The 16,544-nt window shown below is 30.7% G+C and overlaps 1 protein-coding gene across 4 annotated transcripts; it reads right to left on the bottom strand.

Annotated features, from left to right (window-relative positions):
• Positions 1-286: 286 nt before the first annotated feature.
• On the bottom strand, positions 287-11,754 carry TBC1d7 (TBC1 domain family member 7). 4 transcript variants are annotated; one of them, XR_015825234.1, is made up of 8 exons: positions 11,458-11,754; positions 10,091-10,275; positions 7,894-8,072; positions 6,006-6,101; positions 4,667-4,796; positions 3,491-3,630; positions 3,403-3,453; positions 777-911 (listed from the first exon to the last, which is right to left on the bottom strand). XR_015825234.1 is itself a non-coding variant. In XM_088241995.1 (7 exons), the coding sequence occupies exons 1-6, from the start codon at positions 11,642-11,644 to the stop codon at positions 3,502-3,504; spliced, it is 906 nt and encodes a 301-aa protein (XP_088098121.1). In that variant the 5' UTR covers positions 11,645-11,754; the 3' UTR covers positions 3,320-3,453; positions 3,491-3,501. The 4 variants fall into 4 exon arrangements, 2 of the variants coding, with proteins under 2 accessions (XP_088098120.1, XP_088098121.1); XR_015825235.1 differs by having other exon boundaries at positions 287-911; positions 3,403-3,630; XM_088241995.1 differs by lacking the exon at positions 777-911 and having other exon boundaries at positions 3,320-3,453.
• Positions 11,755-16,544: the final 4,790 nt, after the last annotated feature.

Raw genomic sequence — 16,544 nt, 5'->3', positions numbered from 1 at the left:
TAGTGAGAATAGACAGAGCCTAATATGTTTGCTTATATTTTAATTTAGCTTATTTGTATATTTTTTACCTTCACTGTTTTGCAAACAGATCATAATAATACTATGCTTATCTAATAAATGCTGTTTTTTTCAGCACTGAACTAAAGATCAGTTTAAGTTAACACTGCACCAAGTAAATGTTGCAATGCAGTGCCTTTTGCACCACTAGAGAGGATAAGGAGTGATTCTTATGTACATAAAATGGTTTATGAAGCTTATGAAATAAATCAATATTCCAATCATTATATTTTCTTTTTTTATCGGTACAATTTTGACATTTAAAAAATACTATTAACAAAAGTAAGTAAAAAAGAGATACGAAGCAAGCTGTGGATACAACGACTTAATATCAAGTATACAAAAATTATTACACTTTGGTAAGGTATCCAAATTAAAAACAATTATTAATTAAATTCTACTTATAATTTGTTAAACAAATACAAGGGTGTATAATGTGACGCGTTTCTTGTCATTAGGACATCACACCCTTGTATTTATTTTATCCAATAAAGGTATTTTATTTTGGATACCTTGCCAACTTTTAATATAGAATTCTACCAATTAACTGCATACACAATAAATAAAAAAATATTACACCAATCATTATTTTATTAAATTAATTGTTCTTATAAAAAACATGTGATGCAAATGTTATGTTGGCAAAATAATTTTAATTAGGTTAGTGACGTTTGTATGCAAAATCATTGAACATGCCGGTTTTACCTTATTATTTGTCGGCCTCGTGGTGTAATAGTCAGCGCGTTTGCCTACCAAGCTAGAGGTCTCGGATTCGATTCTCGACCAGGTTGATAAGAAATATTTATTTAAGAGTGTTTTCGGACCAAAATATTTCATAGTCCCGGAACTGGTACCTGAAGCATAAGACTGATCATTTAATCTTTATGTATCAAAAAAATAATCGAGATACGCTGCGATTGGTGTACCAATGCAGTGCCCTATGCCACCATTAGGTGCGGAAAGGGAATTATGATGGTGATATTTTACCTTTATATGATGATATATTATTCTTATTTAAAATAATGATATATTATTCATATTTGAACCAATAACAAACATTTAAAAAATAAACCTCTTTGTCTGGCTGATCAAGAATACTGCTGTGTGTGAAATAGAACCAGAATCCTGGATAAGTGCTTTCGACTCGATGACTGCTCTCAGACAAAAATTTTGAATAAGGAAATCGAGTGGAGGTAAGTCCACCTCGTAGTGTAGTGGTTGGCGTCTTCGCCTACCATTCTTGAGGTCCTGGCTTCGATTTCTGGGAAGGTCGACATGAAATATTGATTAAAAAAGTGATTCTACAGTGCAAATAAAGCTGATCATCTTAACTTCACGTAACAGGTGACCGATACACGCTTTATTTAGTGAACTATTGCAGTGCCCTATTAACAATCGGATGAGGATGCTGGCTTGCACGTGTTTGAGCATGATGATAATTTTAAAAAATATTGTGAACCATCACATTTTAAAAATATTTTAGATAAATGAAATATTAAGACTTTCTACAGATTATCTCGTATTTAACAAGAGAAGAAAACGCACAATTTATGATGCTATTTTTTTAGATTACTCTAAAATATCAACTATCCGTGTAAAAAGAAGAGTTTACATTTTTTTTGTTTAGTTAAAGTAAAATTTTCTGTCTAAATTTGTTACAACAGAGAGGGAAAACATTTTTGAGAAGGGAATACGGAAGTCTACGTAGGGCGTATGACCTGTCATTGGCTGGTTTAAGTGGCCGCTTTACAACTGTGTAACATTCATAATTCTGTCTGTTTTAAAATCCCCATTTCCTCAACTCTTCCATCTGTTGACTTTTGTGAAGTAAGAGCTAAAACCTTTATTATGTGGGTGAGATTCATCCGGCTAACCAAGTCACCTACTAGGTAACGCCTGAAAACATTTTTCCAATTTTTATCCTTCTTCTTTTACCGGTTAGTTAATTCGATTGTTAGTTAATAATGTTTTGAGTATGTCCAAATGTTTGCAGACTGGATGGATTTCCTCCCTAGGGATTTATTAAGATTTAGATATTTTAAGAGCCTGCCCACCACATACCGCATCTGGGGACATAAGTCTCCTTGGCGGTGCCCACAAACACTTGTTGCCGAACGAGAAAAGCTGCCCGAAGGAGCTCTCTGTAATCGGGTAGTCTTGGCATCTTTGTGCTGAAAGAAAGTAATCCAGAAGCACATAATATGCACTTCATTGGATTAAGAAAGGTTCATTTTATATTTAAACATAAGGAAGAGTTTATTTATTTTATTTATTTATGTGGGATTTTTACAGCTATTTACATAAAAAAATAAGTACAAATATATTAAAAATACTAGAGTCAATTAAAAAATCCACTGTTAATCTAATAATGCATAATATATATATATATATATATATATTTTTTTTTTATTTATTAATAACACATAAAAATACAATATTACAACATAATACAATTTTTTACATTAATCAAATGCATATATTTACATTAACGTTTCCCATTACGTAAAAGAAATAAACAATTCTTGTGTACATAATGGGGAGTGACGTCTTACAATAGTTTATTTTATTTTAATTAATAATATTTTTAGGATAACATAAATAAATTACAAAAAAGATAAAAACGATGTTTTCAATCAGTGTTACATAAAGAAGAATCATAGATGTAATGTTTCACTTCTTTCTTAAATATATTGTATTCCTGACTGTACTTTTTATTATCTTTGTTCATTTCATTAATATAATTCAATATAAAAGAAAAGAGTTTATAAAATTGTATGTGTGCAACGTTTCATTTGTATTTGTGTATGTGTATATGAATGTGTGAAGATGTGTGTCAGTGCGTAAATAAAAAAATAATTTAAAACGTGTAAGGAGAGAACTAGGTAAGAAGTTTGACTATAAAGAAAATAAAAATAAATATAAATAGTTTTTACCTACTTTCGAAACCTTTTAAAATTATTTTTCTTGAGTAATGCTATGTTTTGATTGTATTTTTAATAGTAAGTGTCAAAACCTTATTCTGAATAAAGCATTTTAATTAAAAATTTAAAGATGTGCAACGAGTCCCATATAACACGGCTGGTAACCACAAGATGCAGCGCATACGATGTACTGTCAACAATTAACAAGGTAGGTAAGAGTTGAGAAAATGTGGATGTTTAAACATAGGCAGAACGGTGAATGTTACACAGCGTGTAAAGTGGCCACTGACAGGTCATAAGCCCTGTGAATGCCTAGACTTCCATATTGCCTTCTTAAAAGATTTTCCTCTCTGTTGTAACAAATTTAGATCTAAATAACTCCCCAGGGAGGAAATCCATCCAGTCAGAAAACATTTGGACATACTCAAAACATTGTTGAAATATTCTGGGTCAAATAATTGCTTTTTCCCAAATAAATAAACAATTATACATTTTTCATTCAAATTTCCAAAGTTCATTATTATCAACGAATATGTATGTCTGGTTTGCTTTTAGATTGACTAAGTTCATTCAGTGTTGGCACCATATAACCGTTAGTCTGCCATAATTCTATAGCTTTGTTAGCTATTAATTCTTCTGTTTCTTCTGGTATCTGAAATGAAATATACATTAATTTTCAAACTTGAGTAATATTCTGGATTCTTGGGCAATAAAGCAGATATTTATTTATTCATATTTTTTTCCATATTAAATTAATAAAAATAATGTGACCTCACTGAGGTTACCGGTGCCGAGGACACTTAACAATATACTTTTAAATATTCTTACATTTGAGAATGAACAAAGAAGACCAACTTAATAAACAGAGATAATTAACAAAATGTTCAGACAGTTTTAAACACTTCGTATTTATGTAACATAAGTTTAACTAACATTTAACGAAGAAACATATATCATAGTCCATCCAATAGGGAAATATCACGTTTTTTTCTACAATTTGAAATTAATAATAATCTATGAAATACTGTAAGGTAAAAAAAATATTTTTACTACTTGTTAGTAGCAGGAAAATATTTTAAATTCCCACAAAAACGGTCCATTGTATTGGATTTGTGTAAATTTTGAACTTTGTTTGCGACCGTTTAAATTTAAACAGAAAATCGTCACAAATCTTGGCGTCACAATTATCAAGGCCAAACATGTCGCATTTTTTTTTTATTTAAGTTATGTATGAAAATATTTTTCAACAATAAATTGCCATTCTATTTCGGTCGACCAGTTTAAAAACCATTTGGATGCTTTTTTGAAGGAAAAAGAACTTGGACAAAAAGCAATACCACGAGATAAAGGCGCATCAGCAAAGACTGCCTGCCTATAAAGAATAATAATAATATCCATATTGATTTTGAAAATACAATGAATTTTTAAAATCCAGTTCACATATATTCACTAGTATTCGTAGCATGTAATATTTTCCTATTGCAATTTTAATATTATTCATATTAATAAAACTTCAAAACATACAGTTCTACAAATTTAATCAGCTGTTTCCAAAATGTTTCACAGTATCAATTTTATTCCCAACCAACTTTGTTTAGATTCTTCTCCCAATAATGTAAAAATGCTTCCTTAATTGCAAATAAAAGCATGATTCTGGATTTAATAAGTGAAACGGAAAGTTTGCTTACATCTTTAAGGCATTTGAGAATTTGTTCAGTAGTTTTACATTTTAATAAGTTTCTTCTCAATGTGATCATCAGAGTAACTGCCACAAACACCAAAATATTGGAAGAGCCACCGCATACTTTGTCCCATATTCTAAAACAAAATATTACATGATATTTTCAAATCATAAATGAAATTTGCTACAAAACTTTGATGTCATTGTTCTCCACCAGAAGGACAATTGCTGACCTCACTCTAATGCACAAAGTGATATGCACCATAATAGATTGAGCAAAATTATTGTCCCTGATAAACTTTTGTGTACCCACAAGGACCACCAGACTCCAACACATGTTCCAGTGTGAGTACAATAGGTCAAACTTTACCCACCATTCTCCCCTCCCCAAGTAAGCATCCACAGAACAGCTAATAATGACGCTGAGCTGTTGGACTTGCTCCACACCACTCATGCTGCTATCAAATTAGCTATCGTATCCATCGAATGGCCATCCCCTCAATTTTCCCCCTTTTAATGAGTTTCTCTATTCATCTTCACTTTATTTATTTTTTTTCAAATTAATTACGTGTTTAGTGTATAGTTATGATTTTATTTTTGTTATTCTCTATAATACTTTATGTACTTTTAACTGTATATTGTAAGAGCCCTCTGGGCATTTATTAAATAAATAAATCGCATTAAATACCATGTTTTTTACATGCTTTTGAAAATTTTTGCCATGTAATAAAAGCTTTAAATGTTACAGAAATCATTATTTAAGTTACACAGTGAAGTTTCTTATTTAAAAATGTTCATGGTTCAATGATTATAATGTAAAAAATTATAAGAATATTTTGAGTATGTCCAAATGTTTGCAGACAGGCTGCATTTCCTACCGGGAGTTATTCAGAACTAATTTTTTGCAACAGAGAGGGGAAACATTTTGCAAAGGTATTATGGAAGTCAAGGCATTTACCGGGCTTATGATCTGTCATTGGTTGGTTTAAGTGGCATAGGCAGAATGGTGAAGGTTTAATAATTGGAAAATTGTTTTCAGGCGTTGCCGTGTATGTGAAATAATTCAATCAGATGAATCTCTTCACAACAATAAAGGTTTCAGCTCCTAAACTTCACTTAAATCAACGATGGAAGAATCGAAGAAATATAAATGTTCAAACAGAGGCAAAATGGTGAATGTTACACAGTGTGTAAAGTGGCCACTTAACACAATGACAGGTCATAAGCCCTGTAAATGCCTAGACTTCTATATTGCCTCCTCTAAATGTTTTCCCTCTCTGTTACAACAAATTTAGTTAAAAAAATATAATTAACATTAACAAATTTACCAAAGTTTATTCACTTACTTGACTAAAGCTGAATCATCCAATACTCCAGCAAAACAACAGTTAAACCATTTCTCTAATGGTAAAGAATCTAAAGATTGCTTTTCTAGTAAATATCTGAAATAAAAAATTGAGTTTAACTTAAATCGTACATCTTATCTACGCATTTTTGTCATGTAAGCAAAGTTAATTATGTAACAAAGAACAAAGTTTAGTAAACCCCCCTCGACACTCGTATAAGGTTTTTGCCTATAACGTTTATGGCAGTTTTTTTCTATAACGATGGTCCCCCGTATAACAAAGTAGGTCCGTATCCCTTGACCTTGATAGACGCGTTCAGCGGAACTAATATTGATAACTCATCGGCACATCGCTGCTCTGTCCCGGGGATATTCACATGATACAGTAAGTAAATATGCTCTACTAGGAATAAATTATGACCAAGGAAATCGATGCGCTTTTTATTTTTTTTATTAAAACTTAACATGTAAAAATGTGTTCTATAATTTATGAACAGTGTGTGCCATTGTTTGACAAATATTTAGTTCCCATGACTTTATTTGACGAGCGAGCTAATATTATTATTTGTGGTAACTAGCACCAAGTGGGTATCAATTTCTTGAAGTGGTCGTAAACTGTGATTTAAAATAATGCATATTTTTTGCAAAGAAAAAATCAACAGCCTAATTATGATCCTAGTGCTGCTCTATGACAGTTTTGGGGAGTGGTTGACCTTACTCACTTTCAAGTACGTAAGGTGAATACGTACTTTTTACTTTACATATAACATTACACCGAGGCATCCGGACTCGATCCAACGTTCGTGCGGTAGATGTCATACACATTATCTCTCGAAGTAGATAATAGTTATTTACAAAAAAAATGTTAAACTGTCACGTTGAACTACCCTGCCCGCAAGTTCCGCGAAGATTATGGTCATCCCGCGCGAGTCAGGTCCCCCCTATAACGTTCCCCTCGATAATGTGGTATTTATATCAACGTTATAAAGGGGTTTATTGTAGTTATGCTTTAATTTGGCTTATTTATTTATATACGGCATTTCTGCCATTTACATTTATGTGGTTTAAACAGTGCTTATAAATATAAAAAAGTCCAGTATGATATATTAATATACTCGTACTATGCATATTATAAATTACTTGAAATACATACATATTTAAAAGTAATTATAAAATAACAAAATACATCAATCAATCAAATTATAACTATTCTAACCCAATTTCCTGAAGTTGATTTGCTCTTTTTAATAAAAATATGTTGGTCTCTTTATTTTTTAATTTAGGCAGAGATAGACTAAATATATCAAAATATGATGCATATTCATTCCCGGTATTCTGTAATCTAAAAATAGGAGAGTTAAATTGAGCTACCGTTTGTGAATTTTGACAATTAAATATTGTAGATGTTCTGCTTAACCTAGGTGGTACATAGAATTAAATCAACTTCAGTAGATCGGGGGTATCAAACATTGGTTTTATTAGTTTATATAAAGTCGTAAGATCGGTCGATGTTCTTCGTTTTTGCAATTTAGTTAATTTTAGAGAGTCTAGAATTTTGTTATAATTTAATTGAATACCAGAAAAACCCATCTTAAAATTAACATATCTAAGAAACTTATTCTGAATACTTAATAAAATGTATCTTACATTAATGATGAGAAAAAATATATTTTTTTAACTGTGTGTTTAAGTTTTTGGATAAAAGCTATTTAAAATCGTATTCTGCTGATTTAAAAATATTTAGATATTATGTAAAATAAAACTTAATATACAATGCACTTAATACCATTCTATAATAGTCCAGTGGGCAGGTAGCTATTTTAACTGCTGCATTAATTATTTTTTTAAATCCAAGATGTCACTTCATATCATAGCTTAATAACACTTACTTATAAAGGTCTTGGTCCTCTTTCTCGAGTAAATTCTTTGTACAGTCAATAAGTCTAGGAATATCTTTTCCGAATTGTTCTACTAAATGGTAAAATCCCTTAGTTAACCAATACACGTCAGCATCATCGTCATACATCTGTAATAGAGTCTCTGCAATAGCTACAATTCCACTGTCCATCTGATAGGATAAAAGATATTAAATTAAAATTTATAGCAACAGAGAAGAAACATATTTTTGACAAGGGCATATGGTAGTGGTGTATGGGGCTTTTTGACAAAACTTGTACCTCCAAAATAAAAACTGAGTTAATCTAATTTAATACATAATTGAAAGAAAGGGAAAAAATACATTCCAACAGAAGCAACATCTACCATTCTGACACTTCTTCAAAAACGAGATCTATTCTACTGGAACTTTGTAGCCGAAGATTCCGAGAGAAACGTGTTTATATTATTTTTTGTTTTTTATTCTGTCTTTACTTCTTGATCAAACATACTGAAATATATATAATTAATAAAACACTATGTTCTTAGACCACTTCAGTTTATTTTAAAGCAATACTAGTTTTGGAAAGCCCAGATCCTTCCAACTACAGATGTTCTTACAAATCATTCCATCTACAGAGTTTATTACACCTGAAGATAGAAAGATCGGTGCTTTCTGAACCTAGTAGTGCTTTCAAATAAACTCAAATGGTCCAAGAATAAGGAATTTTATTAATTATTTATATAATCATGGTATTCCACAAAGTAAATGCAGATTCAATCAATAATATACTGAAATATTTTGAACATTGTAATTTCATACAGTACCCGCGATTGTATATTATGTGAAGGATCTTTTTTTTTAAATATTAAGTAATGTTGTTTATTTAAAAAAGCCCATTAAGTGATATTGACTAGTAAACATTTTTTTTATTATTCCTTATTTTTTGTTCGTGGGCTCATAGAATTTTGGAAAAGACTACGACCTCTTGTTATCACTTTTTATAAACTATCTTTTATATTGCCAAAATGCACACTAAGGATTGTCTATTTTTCACTGGTTGAGTCTATAATAAAGTATGGGATAAAATCATGAGGCTCTTCAACCAGAACCAATATCAAAACGATGCAGGATCTACAGTATTCCATTATTAAGAAAGTTGTAGAATTATTCAATCAGAGAGATAACAAAAGACTCCTTTATAAATCACTCAAAACTCTGCCAGTTCAAGGAATTTTGTGGTTTCGCATCATTTTAGAGCAGTAAAATTCTAATATTTTTATAATTTATCAAAATCATAATCACAACACTCACTTAACTGATAATGATGGTTTAGTGATCCCTAAAATTAGTAATAAATATTTATTTATTTACATACATAAGCTTATTGTACATTATTTGAGACATAATTCCCAACTCCATGGGACTAAAAGTCCTGTGTTGTGAATAAGGCAGAAGAACATTAGATTATATTGTACCTTACATTTTAAATTTAATTACTACTGACCTTAGATTTAATATTATATGTAATAAGAATAAAATAAGAAATTGGCTTCTTAATCGAGAGTTTTTATATTAATGTTCAATAAATAATATGTTCAAATTTAATTTACATTTTTTTTTTTCAAGTATTTGTTTTACTTATTTTTTTTTTATTGAGCGGATACAGTTGAAATACTGCTCGTTATTTTGACTTTAGTTGTTTATGTAAAGATATTTATTTTTAAGTAGAATTAATATTTATATATAGGTAAACTTCGCCAACACATAAAGTGGCTTGGTGAGGTTTTTGTATTTATTGGATGTATTCCTTTTTAATGTACATTAAATTTTATTTATGTGCACTTTTGAAATTAAATAAATACATTTTATTAAAATTTTAAAAAATTATGATGGAAATATTTAGTAAAGAGACTTAAAATGCAGTGCTTAGGGGGTATTCCACCTCTTAACTTAAATGTCCTACTAAATCGCAGTTAACTTCAAAAACCGATTTCACAATCTCTGATTATCGTAAAAATGGTTAAGCTAAATAAAAATATGTTAAATAATGCAAATATAAAATTATGGATCAATTATTCTTATAGATCTCGCTGCGCTGATTCCGAATATACAAATAACTAACTTTTCCAAAAGCATGTCAATTGCGACGGTTATGCTTAGGGCGACAGAGTTATAAAGTCTGAAAATGAACGGTTTCAAAAAATTACCTGGATATTAAAATCGTACAGAAGTCTTCCCATTTCTAGGTAGAACATTGCTAGAAACAGTTGTGGTTTAGGAGTATTATTATCCACTATCCGCATGACTTTCAGCGCGTGCAATAGGTCATTAAACTGAGCTTGGCGTTGCGAGGTTACGAAATCTTGCGATTCATTATACACCGGTAGAACACCTACAGAGAAATAAAGCACAAATTAAGAGCAATGTTTGGAGTATGCCCAAATGTTTGCAGACTGGCTGGATTTCCATCCTAGGGAGTTATTTAGATCAAAATTTGTTGCAACAGAGAGAGAAACCATTTTTGAGAAGGGAATATGGAAGTCTAGACATTTACGGGGCTTATGACCTGCCATTGGCTGGTTTAAGTGACCACTTTACACTCTGTGTTCTGCCTATGCTTAAACATCCACATTTCCTCAACTCTTTCATCTGTTGACTTTTGTGAAGTAAAAGAGCTGAAACCAACTCTTTAGGGAGGCAATCCAGCCAGTCTGCAAACATTTGGACATACTCAAAACATTGTTGAATTAACTAACTGGTAAAATAAGTAAAAAAATTATAGGCAGAATAGTAAGTGCCTAGACATCCATATTCCCTTCTCAAAAATGGTTTCCCTCTCTGTTGCAACAAATTTAGACAAATTAACCACATTAAAACAACATACGAATCAAACCCGAGTGGATTATTAATATTGGAATAGATATTAATATTGGAAAAACAAGGACTAAAGTATACTGAATTCTGTTGAAAGGCTATGTGTGGGAAAATTATTTGCGATAGATGCACAAATGTCGAGATAAATATAGAATGCAAGGCTGAGAAAATTAATACCGACAAAATCAAGAAAGTGGGGCTCCATTGGTTTGGTCGTGAAAAGTGAATGAACGGCAAAAAGATTTGCGATGTGAATGTTGATAGAGGCAGAAGAAGAAGACATGGCATGACCAAATTGGACGGATAAGTATAAAGATTTGAAAATGGATATGGAGCTTTGTGTGAAGAGGCAGGGGTGTGACATTCTATATGCTCTGCCTACCCATACAGAATAACGGCGTGATAGTTTGCTTTTTAAAAAATACTGTCTTATTAAATACTCTTGAAAAGGGAACGCGGAATTATGGATGTTGGTTCATCTAATAACTTAAATTGCAGAGATGTGCAAACATTTGCATGTACAGTATCGTGTGCATTAAAGTTGCAGACAAAAAGAAGCCTAAATTAGTCAATTAGATGTTACAAGAGAAATAGAAGACATTTTTACAGTATATGAAAAGGAAAAAATAAAAGTGTATGTAGGTAGGAATTAAACACAGTGAATAGTATTAGTTAAAGTGATTAACTTTATAATTTTCACCTAATTGAACTTTCCAAACCAAATTGCGGTATGTAGTTGGAATGGTAAATCTCAGTCCAAATTGCTTCAATTTTACTTTATCCCATGGTTTTTCTTTCAATAATATTTCTAGAGATTTCTTTTCCTCGACACTTCGGCAGCCAACTTTCTCATAATAAGATGAACGGAAATTTCTTTCATCAGTCATCGCAAATAAATAAGTAACTATTTTTAAGAATATTGCAATCTAAAAATAAAATCAAACTAATGTTTTCTCGCAAGAGTCGCGAGGAATCGGATAAAAACAAATGTCAAACTGACAGCTGATTTTGATGTCGCTAGTGTTACCTACCGTAAAAAAAATACCCCTTTATTGGATTCAACTTCAATTATAGTACTTATGTATTATGTTCTTTTTCATATCATTTATTTATTTTACAAAATATATTTTATGATAATTTAATCAACGAATCATTCCCTTTCATGATTTTTACACGAAAATAGCCACTGAGTCTAAAACATTTATCAATGGTTCAGGTTCTCGTTCCAAATCACATACATAATTATATTTGTTATTCCTTTTTGGGACATGGGAATTTTATTTATAATTCATTAAATGCGCGTTTTATGTTCGTACGTGGTCATAAGAAACCACATCGTGACTTTAATAATATTTGTACCCATATGCAATTTTAATTTCAGTGCTGACAAAATCGGGGTTTATCAAAATTTTATACAAGCTTACTTTTTCAATTGACAATAATAATAAAAGTGATGTTTTAGTAATTAAGTTACGTTTTGTAAATTTATTATATATTTTGTAGCTTTCTCATCAGATACCGGTTTAGAAAAAATGAATTATTATGACTTAAAATTATTTTCAGCGGGATATTTTTATAATTTTTTGGAACATTAATTAATCAAGGCACAGCTCAAATAATTTGATGAGGAAGAATAATTATAGCCGTCACGAGCCTTCATAAAATATGGCAAACTCACCGTTAAAGGCACAATGAAAGCAATAGAGTTAAATTAAATTTAAATTGCGGCTCAAATAGCAATTTTCAAACGCAATTCGTTTACTAACTGGCAAACAAAACTGTTTTTTTTTCGGTCATTAAAACGGTTTTCGGGTATGGAGGGAGTATTTTTAAAAAATGCTAAAATCTCTTATACACGAATATTAAAAACTCATGATCATTTTCAACCACAGTATTTTCTTTTCAAATTATGAATCAAAGTTGTGAAAGAAGAGGTTCAATTTTCGAATTTCTGATCCGTGAGAAGAGAAAACCATGTTTTGTAGATATATTTATATGTTGTATGTGATTAATTTAAAAATTAATGAGAGTAAACAATCATAATAGGATTGAACTCATGACCTTGGGTATACGGGTTCGGTTATCTACCCCAGTTCCCAGGGGAGCTATATTCTATTGTGGGGGAATATAAATATCCGATTAATGTAAATCTTATTGGAAACTTTGGAAATATTGTACCCAAAACTTATTGTAGAATTCGTTGCATACCACTTGAGCATGTCTCGTTTAGTTTAGTTTATTATATTCTTTACATTGGATTCATTGAATCACTTATAAAGGTCAATAAATTATAACTATATCAGTAATACAATTCAACAATTACTAAATTAATCTCAACAAACGAATAAACTCAAATCAACAACACAATCAAAATCGATAAACTATTATTTTACTCTGTAGTAGCTTTTTCCAAACAGCCCATGCTTGACAAAATCTTTAATTTATTTTTTGGCAAAGCCTGATTTTCAAGAGATACTTTGTTGTAGAATCGTATGCAGTTTGAGACAAAATAATGACCTCTTGTTCTACCTGCACACCATTTTACAACCCCGAGATTCGAAATAAGGAGTTGCAAGTTACAATACATACGTGTAAGTATATAAATACTGAATAGGTGCATCCTTAATCGCTTAGTAGGAACAATTAAAGAACCATTTTTTTGTGAAATTCACTGCAATGTCGTTAAAAACGTAGAAATAACATCAACTCCATATTTCTTATAATTTAGTTTACTAGATGGCTTGATTATTGTTACTGGAACAAGTGGCATTCGATTTATGATGTACTGTTCTTCGATCAGCACAGCACTAATTATATTAAAGTAATATTTTTTAATTGCGTCACTTTCGAATTTGCTATTCGTCTTTTCGTGCTTCACTTTTATTTAATTTTGACCAACGCGCGCTTTCGCCTAGGAAGGCATCTTCACGACTGGTAAATTGTTTACAACATTTGAACTTTATAATTTTTGTTACACCTCTCACGAGATCGTATTATTAAATCAATTTAGATCCCTGCAGTTTTTTTTGCTAATAATAGAGTTTTGAGGCATATGTAATTCAAAAATATATTTGAATTAAAAATCAATGTCAATTTTTCAATAAATGCTACTTACTTCGTTTGAATTTCCCTTTGACAGCAATTATACGTTCACAAGCAAAAACTTTGGAAAATTGCTTTGGAAGGACACTGCCAGTGCTGCCAGAGTAGCAATGATACCACATGTTTTTCTGGATTGTTATTCTATTGTATCACATATCATTATAATGAAATATTATTAATGTTACTACGTATTTTTTATTGTTTATTATTATGGCTAGATATATACGGGCACAGCGTAAAAAGCCTTCATAAGTTCGTTAATATTTAAACGAGTGTAATTTTGAAGGAGTATATAAATAAATATTATGTGCCGCTGTTTCGTCTCAAATAACATTCAAGTCTCATGTTGTATGCTTTTACGGTAAATATTTTTGGAAAACGTGAAAGGTCTGTCAGTTTTGAGATGCGGAAAATGGCATAGCAAAATGTCGATTTTAGCTAAGCATAATCAGTCCTACGCGACGTGCAGTTGTATTTTATGCACAGTATCGGGGAAGCATTCGCGAGAGAGTGTCAGAAAAATAATGTTCAAATACCTATTCATCAAAATTATCGGGAATTGCATAACCTTTTAAGTCATCAATTTGCCTCATCACATTTTTCAATATTTAAATTTACATCCATTACACACAAAAATGAAATCATAAGAAATAATTATTTATTTAAATGTGTTGTAACAGAGAGGGAAATTTTTTCTGAGAAGGGAATATGGGAGTCTAGGCATTTACAGGGCTTATGACCTGTCATTAGCTGGTTTAAGTGGCCTCAGGCGTTGCCTAGTAGATAAATTGGTTCAGCCGTATGAATTCCACCCACATGATAAAGGTTTCAGCTCTTTTGCTTCACAAAAGTCAACAGATGGAAGAGTTGAGGCAATGTGGATGTTCAAACATAGACAGAATTATGAATGTTGTGTGTAAAGTGGCCACTTAAACCAGCCGATGACATGTCATAAGCCCTGTAAATGCCTAGACTCCCATATTCCCTTCTCAAAAATGTTTTCCCTCTCTGTTGCAACTAATTGAAATATGAACAACTTCTTAGGGAGAAAATCCAGCCAGTCTGCAAGCATTTGGACATACTCAAAACATTGTTGAATAATTAATTATATTATAATGAGGCCAACTTTTAAAGACAGAATCCTGGGGCGCCACTGATTTCTGCAGTACGCATATACCGACAAATTTATTTATGTAGTTTTAAATTAAACATTCCAATATTTGTTTTTCACGTATGTAAATATATAAAATACATATTTACATAATAACTATGCCAGCTGTTGTTATTCTTTTATTTTGCGTTGTTATTAAAATATACAGCACGCACCGTACAAAACCGAAGTTGAATTATGTATGCATAAATGTATTATACAATATAATGAAATAAAAATACACGAAGCAGAAGTTTACTGTAATAATAAAATATTAATTCAGTAAAATTAAAACTGGTTTCTAAAAAAAAATGCCGAAATGTTTCTGCGTAGTAGCGAAAAACATAAATACATAATACATACTTTATTATTATATTTTGTGTTTATTTACACATATTTTATTTTATTTTACTAACATAAACGGGAAATCTACCTTTTACAAACATTTATAATACTAACATATTTGGTTTAATATTTTTTTTTAAAAGCATAAATTTCCTTAGACCCAAGATTTATAAAAAAAAAAATTAAACCTAAAAATTATTCAAGATTTATATTTAAAAAATTAATTAACAGCATATTCAGTAGAAAGTTTAAATAATAAAATATTATACAGTAATACAACAAGAAAATCACAAGTACTGTTTCATACAGCTGGGCAAAGTGAGCAAAAAACTGTAAATATTATGAAATGCATGAATAAATAAATATAATTACCATTCACCGTCTTTGAAAAAGTTCAAAAGGTTTGTTCTATAGAAACAATACCCTACTATAAATAAATCAGATACGTGGGAGTAACTATTGCCGAGTTCATGAAGTCTATTTAATACGGCATTACAAGTATACACTGTCCGTGAACTGTTGCTACAAAACGGTGGCACCTGTCTAGTCATTCTATCAGGCACCCTGTTGTTGAGAGATAATAGTTCAGAGCAATCCCATATTGAATTTACAATTTACATATGACAGGAAGAACACGGTAAAACAGTTTCTTATTGTTAAATCAAACGATAATACTTTTATAATCAATAAAAAAACAATCACACTTCAATATATTTACATAATATACATTTTATTAAATGACTTGGCTAAATAGGTACTCCACGTGCATGGGTTTAGAAAATAATATTGAAAAAACCCATGGAGGTGAACCTCGAACTACTACTTACTAGAATTGATACACTGAAGTGTATCAATTCTAATAATAATATGACGTAATTATTTGTGAGTACGATCCGCGTAGGAGGTAGATAGATACCTATTTCGATAAATATTTTTATATAACTACCTATCTAATTTGGCATTGAATTTTCTGATACCTATTAACGTTTGAATTATTTAGGTACCGAATCCAATTAATGGCAATGAATCCCTCTACAGAAGTATAAGTTAGATTTATATGCAAAAAAAAAAAAAAAATATTTATTTGACAACATGTTAAGAAAAAGAAGTACATAATAAAGCAAAAGTACAAAAACAAAAAACGAAACGGAATACCACACCAAAAAAAAGCAACCTCTTGTGCTTGCTGT

This window comes from Micrasema longulum, unplaced genomic scaffold (assembly GCF_059751315.1).
Source record: "Micrasema longulum isolate JH-2025_06_02 unplaced genomic scaffold, ASM5975131v1 h1tg003220l, whole genome shotgun sequence".
NCBI classification, from domain to species: Eukaryota; Metazoa; Arthropoda; class Insecta; order Trichoptera; family Brachycentridae; genus Micrasema; species Micrasema longulum.
Note: the sequence above shows the minus strand (reverse complement) of the source record. Positions and strands in the feature narration are given on the sequence as shown.

Bases quoted from the DNA above. Each gene is read 5' to 3' on its own strand.
- TBC1d7 (XM_088241994.1), bottom strand. From the start codon at position 11,644: ATGACTGATGAAAGAAATTTCCGTTCATCTTATTATGAGAAAGTTGGC. The intron at 10,276-11,457 runs GTGAAAATTATA...ATTTCTCTGTAG, and splicing joins GGTTTGGAAAGTTCAATTAG to GTGTTCTACCGGTGTATAAT. The intron at 8,073-10,090 runs GTAATTTTTTGA...TTATCCTATCAG, and splicing joins TGTACGATTTTAATATCCAG to ATGGACAGTGGAATTGTAGC.